The sequence below is a fragment of the Crocodylus porosus genome, unplaced genomic scaffold, assembly GCF_001723895.1.
Source record: "Crocodylus porosus isolate Cpor-Errol unplaced genomic scaffold, CroPor_comp1, whole genome shotgun sequence".
NCBI classification, from domain to species: domain Eukaryota; kingdom Metazoa; phylum Chordata; order Crocodylia; family Crocodylidae; genus Crocodylus; species Crocodylus porosus.
In genome coordinates this window covers 16,786,542-16,800,888 of record NW_017728951.1, presented here as the reverse complement: position 1 = coordinate 16,800,888, position 14,347 = coordinate 16,786,542, and the positions used below count along the sequence as shown (strand labels likewise).

Sequence of the window (14,347 nt, the reverse complement as noted above, 5' to 3'; positions counted from 1 at the left end):
AGTCCCTGTTCCCCCGAGCACCGCCAGGAGTGACCAGGAATAACGGTCACAAGCTGGCAGAGGGTAGATTTAAGCTAAATATCAGGAGGCTCTACTTCATGGTCAGGGCGGCTAGGATCTGGAACAACTTCCAAGCAAAGTGTTGCTGGCTCCTACCCTGGGGGTCTTTAAGAGGAGGCTGGATGAACACCTTGCTGGGGTTGTTTCACCCCAGTACTGTTTTCTGCCATGGCAGGGGGTCGGACTCGATGATCTGCTCAGGTCTCTTCTGACCCTACCAACTATGAAACTATGTGCGTTTCTCCGTCACTGATCATAAGAATGATATTGTGAAGTTCAGTTCCTGTACTGTAAGTTTTGAGTGCTAACCTGTTCATTTACCCTCTTCTGAATGTTCTGTATCTTACACGATTATATCGCTGTTATACAATAAGAGATTTACATTGTAAAAATGCTAACAGAATTGCTTTTTGTGATCAGTCTTCAGTTTGGGTCACAGTTTTATTTTCTTCCAAGATGTCATACAGGTCTTTGTATTGTTCAGTATTTGCCACTTGGTGTCACTGTTGACCACTTTATTTCTGTGTAAAAAGTAGTAACTAATATATATAGCTCTTATTAGTGTTATCTGATGTTGGACCCCAATTTATTCAGCAAAGCATAACTTTGAGTATAAAAATCTTTCCATAATCAAAAAGCATTTAAACAATTGCGTAACTTTAAGCATATGAGTAGTCCAGCTGACTTCTAGCTTAAGGTAAAGCTTGTACTTGAATGGTTTGCTGAATTGTGGCCCAGATGAGGTTAGAACTCTATTTAGAATTCATATGCAAATACTTCAATTATAATTTTCATTGGAAACTGTTTTATAACCACTTATCTTTTCTGGCCACAAGTCAAAAGCAAGGATAATATATCAGCTTTTCCAGCATTTAAAAAAAATGAAATACAATGTGGATACAAATAAACACAATTCACCTGTAATTAATAGGTAAAGCTGACAGTTTTTTTAATATGCAGTGATCACTCTGTGGTTATTGTGTTTCTAATAAAGTCTTAAAAAACACACAAAAAAGTGGGCAAGGTTGAAGTTAGACTGAGGCAGTACAGAGCCCTTATCTCAATTGTAGTACATAAAGTATTATGTCTGTTTTCCTTTTTCCTTCACTTTGGACATGTGCTAGGTGATAACCCAACCCTCTGCTCAAAACAGGACCATCGCCAATTAGATAATCCTAACCAAAGCTTTGTCCAGCCCGGTTTTGAAAAACTCTACATATGGAGCTTCCACCACCTCTCTGGGTAACCTGTTCAAGTGTTTTACTACCCTCCTAGTGAGAAAATTCTTCCTCATGTCTAACCTAAACTTCCCCTGCTACAACTTGAGACCGCTGCTCCTTGTCTTGTCACCTGCCACCACTGAGAACAGTCCAGCTCCATCCTCTTTTGAACCCCTCTCCAGGTAGTTGAAGGCTGCTATTAACGCCCCTCTTCTCTAGACTTAAGCCCAGTTCCCTCAGTCTTCCCTCATCAGTCATGTCCCACAGTTCCCTCACCATTTTTGTCACCCTTTCTGGACTCTCTTCAATTTGTCTACATCCTTTCTATAGTGGGGGTTCCAAAATGGACCACAGAACTCCAGACGTGGCCTCACCAGTGCTGAATAGAGGGGAATAATAACTTCCCTTGACCTACTGCCAGCGGCCCTACCAATGCAGCCCAGTATGCCGTTAGCCTTCTTGGCATCAAGGGCACGCTGTCTGTTCATATTCAGCTTATTGTCTACTGTAACCCCCAGTATCCTTTACTGCAGAGCTGGTGTCCAGCCACTCGGCCCCCAGCCTGTACTGGTGCAGGGGATTGTCCCATCCTAAGTGCAGGACTTTGTACTTGTCCTTATTGAACCTCATGAGATTGCTTTTGGCCCAGTCCTCCAATTTGTCTAGGTCACTCTGAATCCTAGCCCTACCTCCCAGCATATCTAATACTGCCCCCAGCTTGGTGTCATCTGCAGACCTGTTGAGGGTGTACTCTGTGCCATCTTCCAGGTCATTAATGAAGACACTGAACAAAACTGGCCCCCGGACCGATTCCTGGGGCACTCCACTGGATGCTGGCTGCCAACTAGACATGGAGCCATTGATTCTGTGAGCCCAGTGCTCCAGCCAGTTTTCTATCCACCTATCCATTCACACACCCCATACTTTCTCAGCTTGCCTGGGAGAAGGTTGTGGGAGATTGTATCAAAAGCCTTGATAAAAACAAGGTACACCACATCCACCGGTCTCCCTGCATCCACAGAGCCAATCATTCCATCATAGAAGGTCATCAGGTTGGTCAGGCATGACTTGCCTCTGGTGGATCCATGCTGATTTCCTAATCGCCTACTCCTCCAAGTGCTTAGAAATGGATGATTTTGTCAGGGACTGAGGTGAGGCTGACTGGTCTGTAGTTCCCTGGATCCTCCTCCTTCCTATTCTTAAATATGGACACCGTTTGCCCTTTTCCAATCATCCAGGACATCTGATTGCCATGAGTTTTCAAAGATGATGGCCAGTGACTCTGCAATCACATCAGAAAACCTTCCCAGCACCCTCGGGTGCATCCCATCTAGCCCCGTGGACTTGTACACATCCAGGTTTTCTAAGTAGTTCCTAACCTGTTCTTTCACCACTGAGGGCTGCTCACCTCTTCCCCACACTGTGCTGCCCAGTGCAGTAGTCTGGAAGCTGACCTTGCCTGTGAAGACGGGGGTGAAAAAGACATTGAGCACTTCAGCATTTTTTGCATCCTCTGTCACAAGGTTGCCCCCCTCAGTCATTAAGGGGTCAGTAAGGGGGGCACAGAAAGGGGACACTTTCCCTCATCTTCCTTTTGTTACTGACGTACTTGTAGAAACCCTTCTTTTACCCTTCACATCCTTGCTAGCTGCAACTCCAGTTGTGCTTTGGCCTTCCTGCTTTCATCCCTGCATGTCCAAGCAATGCTCTTATAGTTTTCCCTAGTTATTTGTCCAAGTTTCCACTTCTTATAAGCTTTCTTTTTGTGATTTAGTTTGCTGAAGAGTTCCCTGCTAAGCCAAGCTGGTTTTCTGCCATACTTGCTAGTCTTCCTGCACATTGGGATGGTTTGTTTCTGCACTGTCAGTAAGGCTTTAAAGTACAGCCTGCTCTCCTGGACTTCTCTCCCCCTCAGTCTGGCTTCCCAAGGGATCCTGACCATGATTTCCCCAAATGAGTCGAAGTCTGCTTTTCTGAAGTCTAGGGTCTTTACCCTGATGCTCTCCATCCTTTCTTTCTTTAGAATCCTGAACTCAATCATCTCGTGGTTGCTGCTGCCCAAGTTGCCATCCACTACTACATTCCCCACCAATTCCTCCATGTTTGTGAGCAGCAAGTCAAGAAGAGCATGGCCCATAGTTGGCCACTGTAGCACTTGCACCAGGAAGTTGATCCCAACATTCTCCAAAACCTTCCTGGATTGCTTGTGCACTGCTATATGGCCCTCCTAGTAGATGTCAGGGTGACTGAAGTTCCCCATGAGAACCAGGGTCTGTGATCAGGAAACTTCTGCTAGTTGTTTGAAGAAAGCCTCATCTATCACTTCCTTCTGATCTGGTGGCCCATACCCCCATCATGGCATCCCTCCTGTTGCTTTTTACTTTAACCCTAACCCAGAGAGGCCCATCTCCGGTTTCATACTGGAACTCTGAGCAATCATGTGGCTCTTTTACATGAAGTGCAGTCTCTTTTTATTCTTCATTGTCCTTACTCCCAGGTTCAGGACTGAAATAATTCCCTTCCCCTCCCCCTCCCTTTCAGTGCATCCTTCCCAATATGGTAAATATTTACCTTGTATTTGTAGTGCTGTGCCACTTGAGCAACTACGTTTTTTATCTTTGTTTATTCCTTTGTCTGGAAAGAGCGTCACTGATGATATCAGTGGGAATGAATGGCTCTGGAAGCAGAGTTTGTTACAGCAGTTAACTGAGCTCACATTTGATGTTGTATTCACAGCAAAACTGCTTTACTTAAAAAAAAAAAAATATTATGAAACTAGTTGTGGATTACAAGTATACATTAAAGTAGATGCTTAGACTCAGTGGGACATTTCTCATTAATTATAATAATTTTATGGCCCATCCAAATCTAGGCATAACAAGTTGATTGGATTTCTTTTAATAGCATTGGAATTGTTTTGGCAATTAAGTGGAAGACATGCAAGTACAAAAATAAATAAATAAAGCAGAACAAGCTTTTAACTTATTTAAATACAGGTCACATCTATAGTTTTATCTTAACATTGGGTGAAAGGGTATGATTTAGATAGCTGTAGTATTAATGCTATTTGGGTAAAAGTTTCATTCCATTTTGGCTTCAGTTAACGAGTCAGGCTAGAGATGATTGTAGCGGTTCCTTCTTGCTTTGAAATCCATGAAACCATTCTGTTTTCCTGTAAGAAAATTTTGTCCCAGGAAAACTATTTTTAACACTTTGTTTATAGTTTTAATATTTTGCCTGGCAGATCCCTTGAACTTTAACTGAAGTTCTGAAAATGCTATTTACAGAGTTATTTTGATGCATAGATACTAGTGCAGAAAAAGCACTGCAGTCTGTAAGTTACTTTCTCAGTTATAAAAGATCATTCTTTTAACTGTTTGTTTAATCTTTATGTGTAGTTGTTAATTATAGTGGCACCTAATAGCATCACTATAATTAAAGTTGTGACTGGTTCAGTTATAAACCATAGTTCGTAACCTGATGAGAAAAAAAGTTGGCTTTGAGCTGAAACTTGGCATATGGCACAACAGTTTTAGGGCATGGTTAAATACGTTTTTAAAAACGATCTATTGATTAATTTGAGTTATTCTGCAGTTTTCAAAATTACTGGATAACATTTATTTGATTTGTAAATGTTTATGCACACTAAATATAAACATGTCATGTATGGGGAATGTTCCTCAGATGGCAGATGCAGGGGAGTAGGCAGTGGGGGTGGACAGATGCACAGGTCAAGCAGCTTGCCCCCTGCTTGTGCCTGCCTCCTGCCTGCCCCCCTCAGAGGCTCAGGGTCCCCCTCTGCCTCTGCTCCCCTGCTTTTGCCTCTTCCTAGCTTCTCTGCTCCCCCCTTTCTCTTACCTTTTGCTCTGTGCAGCTGGGCTCTATCCCTGCTCCAGGCTGCACGCTGCTGCTCAGGGGCTGGGCTGGGGCTTAATGCCGCAGGCTGCAGTATCCACAGAGCCTGCCGGTGCAGAGCAAGGGTAAGAAGAGGGGGAACAGGGCAGGAAGGGAGCAGAGGTTACAGGGGGGTGTACTTGATTCTAAGAGGAAGGCTTTTTTCCCCCCATATTAAATGGAGAAAGAAAACCACATCTTAAAATTGAGTAAATGCAGTAGTTATACAATACAGCTGTCATACCATGTTGTCCAATTTACAGTCAGCACAAGTAAGGGAATCCTGGATGAAATGGTGGGAGAGGATGAGCCTATCCTGACCACATGCATATATAAACCAAACTGTACTGCATGATAATGTCTGTGAGAAGGTGGCTATATGTTTATTTCCTTGCACAGAAGTATATCATAGCATTTTCGTTTATTTAGGTTTTGCTGAATATAATGTTATTTAGAATGATAGGCTCATTTTTGGCCTTTCCTCTGTCAGAATTTGGTCATATATCCATTTAGAGTTTTCTAACCCTCATTTGAAATTAGTAACTAGTAACAAATGTTCTAAATTGTTATCACAACTAGATAGTGCTTGTTGAATTCTGAATATCAAAGCAGGTGGAAGTGGAAGAAAAGAAAATCCTTGGACACAATGAGAGGGGCAGAGGGAGAGAGCTGCAAGTCTGTCCCCGCACCACCCCAGACATACACACTCTCTTTCCTGGCAGTGATGAGTCTTCTGCTGCTAGTGAGAGGAAGGAGGTGGTAGCAGTGCCTCCACCTGCACCAACACCACTAACTAGCAGTAGCATGACATTCTCCACCCCAATTTCAGTTGCCTAGCATAAGCCTTCCAGTGCCAGAGGAGGAGCTGGATCTGGAAGCAGAGGAGCTGAGGGCCATAGCAAGGGAAATTCTGGAGAAAGAGGGGGAATCTGAGTTTGTGCTCCACACCCCTCAAAGTTCCCCTAGAGGCAGGTCTCCTTCTCTGGAAGGCACTTGGGAGGAGGTTGTGGGGGCAGGTGGCTCAGCTCCTCCTCTTGTGCCTCTGCCTGGTGAGGAGGGGGATAAGAGAGGATACCCACCTTCAACCCAGAAGCAGGTGGGTAGTGTAGTGTGGGATCATTTTGAGGTGGTATGCTACCTGCCAATACTGCTGAAGGCAGATCAGCCAGGGCAAGATGGTGAAACACTTTGCCACCACAGTGATGCTGCAGCATCTCAGGAGGCAGCACCCCATTGCCCTTGCTCCTCCTTAGCCTGGCACCAGTGGGAGCATGCCCAAAAAGAAGTCCCCTTCTTGCTCCAAAACCCCTGTCCCAGAGAAGCAGAGGCAGGCCACCCTAGATCAGTGGGGAAAGGTGAAGGCAAGGTGGGGTGTGTTCTGAAGGCAAGCAGGGTCACCCAGAACACTGGGGAGATGCTTGCTCTGCATGACCAGCCTTTCTCCTTTGAGTGTCTAGGGTTCAGGCGGCTCATGGCCCCATCGTACCAAGTGCCCACATGCACCACCTTTAGCAGGGTGATGGTGCCCTCCCTGTATGAAGCATGCGGGGAGTACTTGAGGGAGGAGCTGCACAAGGCAGGTTTGCAGGTAGCTTTGCAGTTCAGTTCAGACATCGGCAGTAGCTGGGGTGTTGATCATGCCTACCTCTCCCTCACAGGACAATCTGTAGTATTGATGCTATTTGGGTAAAAGTCTCATTCCATTAGGCTTCAATTAACGAGTCAGACTAGAGATGATTGTAGTGCAAAGGCTGGTTGAGCCACAGAAGGCTATCCATGAGATGTCCTCGGTTGGGGAGATTGGGATCAGCGGCGCCCTTAACAAAAAAGAGTGGGATATCATTGCTCAGATCTTAGTGGTCTCAAGCTGTTCCTCAAGGCCACCAACAGCCTCAGCACTGGTGAGGCTTTCCTTAGCCAGGTGATCCCCATCGTGAAGGAGCTTGAGAATGAAATGGAGAAGTTCCAGGGGATCGATGTTCCTGGCTGGGGCAAGCTGCTTTTACCAGAGGTGAAAGAACTGGTGAAACAACTGAAGGAGGGCACATCAAAAAATGGCTGGATCTGTTGTGGTCCAGTACGGTCCATGTGCTGGTGGGCATGTGCTACCAGAGGGTGAAGGGGAGCATCTGCAGCAGCAAAACCCTCGATTACTGGATGGAGGTGCTGGTGAACAGAGTCAGGGAGGCAGAAGGGCAGAGGTGGGGGGATGTGGGAGAGGGGGATCCACTTTCCCGTGCCAACACTCCAACCATAAGCCAGTGTCCTCCACCACAGCCTCTGCCAATGTGGGCCAGGGGTATGGCTTCAGTGTTGGGGTCCAGAGGCACCAGACCCCACCATCAGGCAGGTAGTGCGGAGGCCTCAGCGGCTACCTATCTTGCCTAGGACGTGGAGCTGCTGCACTGTGAGCCCTTGGCTTACTGGGCAACCCACAGCCAGGTGTGGCAGGATCTTGCCACAGTTGCCCGGGGACACTTGTCCTTTCCACCCACCAGTGTTCCGAGTGAGAGGGTGTTCAACATTGCTGGGGATGTTGTGACTTTCCACTTGACCTTCTTGGATCCTGGTTTGGTGGAGCAGCTGATGTTCCTGAAGGTGCTGCTGGGGTTCCCCAAGCTCCATGTGTAGACGGAATGAATGCTATCCCTCACTTCGCACGTATTTGCTTTTTTAATTTGCTTTCAGAAACTTGAGGTGCATTTTCGCAGAAAACCCTTCACCACACTGCCTGAAACATGGCAGGCCTCATGTCTGCATGAGGGGCTACCATCCCTACTGTTTTTATTCCACTCTGCCTTAACACACAAGCAATATGAGTTTTGCTTTCACCAGTTTGAGGGGCACTTTCACAGAAACCCCTGCACCTATCTCCTTGAAACATGGCAGGCTTCATGTCCTCAGAAGGGGCTACCATCCCTGCTGTTTCCATCCAAATCTGGAAAAAAAAAAAAAAAGACAAAGTTATAGGTATTTTAGTGATTCCCCCTTATAGTCTATGGCCGAATCTCTGAATCTGAATAGGGACTATGATTTGAATCACTGAATCGAATTGTTGTCCCTCCAAATAGGTCAACTCTGACAATTCATTGAGGAACGGGATGTACTGTACTAGTGTTTTTCCTAGTTAAAAAGATAGGTATTATCAGATAGTGCCCAATTTTTAAGGGACTGACCATGTATTTCGCAGAACCTTCTTTTAATTGAATACCTCCTTTGGACTAATTTTTGCCTCCAGCTATATGTTGCTTTGGGTACTGATCAGTTTTCAGTGAGATAAGGCATTTTTCCCCCATGTTAAGATGTTATCTTGGATCTGAGTACTGACCTGGGGCTTGGCTCTGGCTTTGGCCCCAGGCTTGGTGGTGTAGGGGGCACATGGCTGGGAGGACTATGGGAGAGACCTCAGGATGTGCATGGGGGAAACTGCAGCCTGCCCTCTACCCCTTGCCTGCCTCCCCCCCTCTTGCTTCTCCCTGCAGTTTTCCCCTTCCATGCAGCTGCCCCATGCCACCCTTACCTTCTAATCCAGCCTGGCCAGGAGCTACTGTCACTTCTCCCCATCTGGGTTGGACTGAGGCTAGGCCAGGGCTGCTGTGCTGCTGTTGAGTGCCCAGGAGCCAGTGTAGGGCTGCCACAGATAGTAAGGGGCTGGGTGAGTGCAGAAGGGCATGTGGCAGGGGGGTGTATGGTGGTGGTTGGCATGGGGGGAGACAGGCAATTGGTAGAAGACAGGCATGGAGGTGGGGGGCAAGGTACAGGGGAGGAAGGGGTGGGTTCCCTGCCTCTGCTTTTCCCACCACAGTAGTTGGGGGATTCCAGACAACCTTCCACTAATTAGATTCCACTAATTAGATTGTGTACATGGAAAATTATAACAAATTTATAAATGTTCCATGTATAGAATTTAATTATTGGAGGATCATCTTAAATTTGAAGTAGTCTTGGAGTCAGATAAGTATGGTAGCATTAAACATTAAAATAATAATAAAAAGTCTTGCATTTGAGTTTTGTAAGCAAAAGAAATCTGCTGTAGTTGGTTCCAAAATACTTGTTTGAATAACACCAACAACAATTTTCTCTTTTTCAATAAACACCTACCACATGTTGAAATAAGGCTTTTTTTCTTCACTAAAAAACTTGTTCTGAACATTAGATTTGTGTGTATGTTGCTTTTGGCAGCTCTGTAGAACAATTTCTAAAATGTTTTATATTTGATACTTTTCTGTTTTTATAATGCGCGCTATGCTGCATTTTCCTCTTAAAAATAAATGCAATATGTGATTGGCAAAGGATAAATTTTATTTCCCCAAATGCAGCATACTATAACACATATTGTAATATAATGTCCTATGCTGTTATATATTTTGAAATAAAATTACCTAGGTTAGACGAAATATAATATAAGTTTTATCCACAGGTATACCCTTTGCTACCCTTCTAGGGCTAAACAGCATCTGATCATCTACTATAATATAATCTTCCTTTCAGTTTGTGACTCATAGTATGTTTTCTGAGTTGGAGTAAAGCAGCAAAATCTATCTTTATTATTTGAGTAAATGTAACATTTTTAATGTTCCTTTGTTATCTAAGTTTTGCTTCAAGCTGCTGTTAAGCATAAAAATTGACGTAGTGTTTTTTGTCAAAATGAGGAATCCAGACTCAAACCTCCTTTATTCCTAAATCCTATTGATTTTACTATGTGTGTCTAACAGATTATAAAATTGCAGTTGTTTTAACACAGGTCCTGATTGCTCTTTGAATGTCCCTTCCACGGAGTCTTACTGGATTTTACCCAATGTGAAGCCATTCAGTCCTTCTGTAGGTCGGGCTTCCCATAAGGCAGTTTTACATGGAAAATTTATGTGGGTGATTGGTGGATATACCTTCAACTACAGCTCATTCCAAATGGTGTTAAAGTAAGTGATTTCCCTTTTGTTAGTCTGTTCTGTTATTCTTTATAGGTGATACTGATCTTTGCTAGGTAAACAGTGTTTAATCCCACTGTTATCCTACCTTTGCATGGAAGTTTTATTATTTAGTTGAGCCCTGCCACCTTCTCAGGACCCAGCCTACCTCCCCCCAGCTCCTGACCACGTGCAGCTGCCTGGTCCTGAGAGCCTGCTGCCCTTCCCTTCCATAGCTCCCACTGGACTGGCTGAGCCACAAGCAGCTAATGCCGTGTAGTGCCAGCTGCAGGAGCCATGGGCCTGATCCTGATAGCTAGTTGGCCCAGCTGATAAAATCTCTTTGCGGGCTGGATTTGTCCCGCAGGTCGTAGGTTGAACACAATCTTAGTGTATAAAACAAATAATGGGTTAGTAAATTAAGTAAACAAGTATTGAAACAATTCATTACATGGTTATTTTTGTGTAACGGTACCTATTGCTGATTTGTGTCCCAAAATACTACATTTTTTTCAGTGTGACACCATATTCAAACACTGATATATTGATGTTTGCAATTATTTTGTCCAGAAAGCGGTTAACAATATTGGAGCTAGCTCTTAGTCTTAGTCTTAATTAAGCTTAGTCTTATTTGAATTAAATCAGTGATATACTTAAAATGTTATTCTTTTATTCAGGTTCCAAGGGTGTTTTAAGAAACTGATAAATAAAAGATAAATTGCTTCCCTGAAGAACTTTCAATCCAAATGAAACAAAAAATGAGAGATAGATATAATCAGAATGACTAAGGTCACTTTTATATGTTAATTGAGTCTGCTGGAGCACATAAATTGACGTGCTCTGGAAGTCACATGCGTCAGTGGCGCAGGATGCTTCTGTGCTGAGAAAATGGCGGTAGTGCGCTTTGAACTAAAACACGTTTGATATGCTTTAGTTCAAAGCGCACCGCTGCCATTTTTATCAGTATGGCGGCGCGCTTTGCTGCTGATGCACATGACACGCAGGTGCTTTTAATTAGCATGGCTCACTAATTAAGTGCCAAGCACCACATCAGGAGTACATACAAAAATGCCCTAGGTTAGCATGTCTTCTTCCGTGTGCATTTGTAGAGGATGCTAATTGTGTAAGAGTCTAATAATGAGGAAAGTACCATTTTACTTGGAATATTCAAAAGCATTTCTAAGTCGTAAAATGAAAACAGATGGACCTTTGGAATCTGGGGATATTTGTGGCAATAATAGAGTCTGATTTGAAGCCTTAAGTTGAAGGTTATATGGTACTTGACCCAAAGGGAGTTGTTGGTTGGACTCAATCCAATGCAAAGGTGTCAGGAGGGGAAAATAAAGGTAGGCACAGAAAAATTAAGTGAAATAAAATAAAATGAATAGACACAGGAAAATATAGCATATGTTGTGGGACAGTAGAACCTTAGTAGTTTAATACAGTTGCACAAGAGGGTAGTAAACGGAGAGGTTAAGTGCATGAAATATAGGGATTAAAATACTAAGAGAAGCAACACGAGCTTTTAGGACTTAAGTGATATATTGGTGGTGAAATATCTGTTCAGAGTTGGAAGCAATTCTTTTAAAGTTGATGGAATTCCACTTAAATGTTTATATGCATTTCTGGCTTGGAGCAGAAATATTGTTTGCTGTTTTTAAATGAGAATGTTTGTGCGTTCTAATAATTGGGAATTGCCTTATTTATAATAAATGAGTTCTACCAATCATGAACCTACACGTACAAAAAGCAACTTTGTTCCAGATGCCTGTTCCTGCTGGCGCTAATATTTACATGTAATAATGTGAAGATTATAATTCTCCAGATAAGGTGTTGAAAGCATTTCCTATTCTATTTTCACCAAAAGGAAGGAAGGACTAATAACAAACAAATACATTTCATAACATTACTTATCAATATGTGTACCCTTACAATAATGGGCCTGGATTTCTTGACATGAATGAAAACTATTTGTTCAAGATGAAGGGCTCTCTTGGCAAAATCAGTATATTAAGGGAATTTTCACTCCTAGTAAACAGTTTTTTTTTTTTAAATTTATATTTAAAATCTTAATCTCAAGCCATTTTATAGACTATATTCCCAGTTGTCAAGAGCTGTCACAAATGAAAATTAAAACTAGGCCTTTAGCATATAGTGGAAAATAGAACCATCTTCAACAGAGAAGCTCCTCATGTGCTACAGGAAAATCAAAGTGGTTTAAAGCAACCTTTGCTGGGAGGCCCTTCTGTATTTTTGCTAAGCACACCACAAGTGGTCCATTTAATCTGGGCACTTTTATACAGATAACTGATAAAATCCACGTTGGGTAGAATAGCTTCCTTTTATAATTGTGCCCATCAGCTTTATACAGCTGTATATTGCATTCTGATGTAAATGGTAAAATGAGAAAGGGAATTCAGGTAAACTTTCTTCTTGGATAAAACCGGCAAAAAATTAAGGCCCCCTGGCCATGTCTGAAAGACATCACTGCTGTGTTTAAATCATGCTGTATTAAGTTGGATGGGAGCTAAGAAGCAGAGCGGTAACTGAATGGATCCTGTTAATTAACATTCCTGCTTTATAATTTTTTTCTGCATTTCCCAATTCTGTGCTAACTTACTGAAGTGCTCCACAAGTTGAGGTCCTTATCTATCGTCTCAATTTATATTTGGAGCAAGTAAAGTTCAAAAGAATTACACTAAAAATGCAAATCTAGCATTTCACTGTAGACAAAATGTTTTCTTTTTCTTTTAGCTATAATTTGGAAAGCAACATATGGAATGTAGTACCCGTGTCAAAAGGACCTCTTCAGAGATATGGACATACTCTTGCTTTATATCAGGTTTGGATCCTTTTACTGTCCTAGTCCATTCACTATTTACTGTACAATGTTAATGAGCATCAATTATGGGAATGATAGCCTGAAAGTTACAGTGTAGTTATTCATCAACTTAAAACCATGAGCATAACCTCATTTTTAGTTTCTGTATACTCTTGTCCCATGGTTCTCCCTGGCTTAGAAAAATTATTGTACCCTTTCTGGGGATAGATGATGACTTATTTTGCAAGCTGACCTGGAGCTTTGAGAGCAGAGACTGAGAGTGCAACAGTATACGACAGGAGCTGGCAGGTTTCTTGTTTTTTGTATTGTTATTTTTTGGGTAAGAAGTACTGTTGCAGAAAGCAGAAGGCAATCTAGTTAACAGATGATGCAGAGAAAGCTGAAGTAAAAGCCTTTCTACTTTGGTTTAACAAATAGGGACAGCTACAGGGACAGGGAAGGAGTCAGGCAACTTTGAGTAATGGCAGAAAAGGTAAGGGATTACTTAAAGAAGCTAGATGCTTTCAATGCTCCAGGGCCAAATCAGATATAGCTTAGAGTGCTGGAGGAATTCACTGAGGTAATTTTGGAGGCATTGGCTATCCTTTTTGAGAATTCATGGCAATTGCGTGAGGCCCCAGATGATTGGAAAAGGGTAAATATACTGTCCATCTGTAAGAAAGGGAAGGAGGATTCAGGGAATTAGACCTGTCAGCCTGACCTCAGTATCTGTAAAGACCATGGAGCTGGTCCTTAGTAAGTGTGAAGCACCTAGAGGAGAACAAGGTGATCAGGAACAGCCAGCATGGATTCCCCAAGAGCAAGTCATTCCTGACCAAAATGATTTCCTTCTGTGATAAGGTGACAGGGTCTGTGCATGGTGGGGGGGGAGAGCAATGGATGTGTTATATTTTAGCAAGGCTTTTGATATTGTCTCCCACAACATCCTCATTAGCAAGCTAAAGAAATACAGACTAGATGAAAATACTGTAAGGTTGATGCATAACTGGCTGTTTTGGGCTCATGAGTAATCATCAATGGCTCAGTGTCTAGTTAGGTGGAGATATCAAGTGGGGCTCCCCAGGGGTCTGTCCTGGGTCAGGTACTGTTCAACACTTTTATTAATGATTTGCATTATGGGGTTGCATGTTTTCTTAGCAAATTTGTAGATGACCCCAAGTTGAGTAGAGCTACAGACCCTCTGGTGGACAGGGCTAGGATTCAAAATGATCTGCATAGACTGAAAAAATGGCCCACGATCGATCATAGAATCATAGAAGTAGCGTTGGAAGGGACCTTGTAGATCTTCAAGTCTGACCCCCTGCCTGGGCAGGACAAAAACTGGGCTCAAATGACTCCAGCCAGGTCGGCATCAAGCCTCTTCTTAAAGACCCCCAGGGTAGGAGCCAGCACCACTTCCCTTGGAAGTTGGTTCCAGATCCTAG

The 14,347-nt window shown here is 43.2% G+C and overlaps 1 protein-coding gene across 3 annotated transcripts in view; it reads left to right on the top strand.

The window, feature by feature from the left end:
* The window catches only part of ATRNL1 (attractin like 1), a 969,676-nt gene that overhangs the window by 132,117 nt on the left and 823,212 nt on the right, over positions 1–14,347 (top strand). For all 3 annotated transcript variants that reach the window (XM_019555783.1, XM_019555782.1, XM_019555784.1), the window contains exons 6-7: positions 9,919–10,093; positions 12,836–12,923. In XM_019555783.1, the coding sequence (XP_019411328.1) occupies positions 9,919–10,093; positions 12,836–12,923 (263 nt within the window). The remainder of the gene's footprint in view (positions 1–9,918; positions 10,094–12,835; positions 12,924–14,347) is intronic.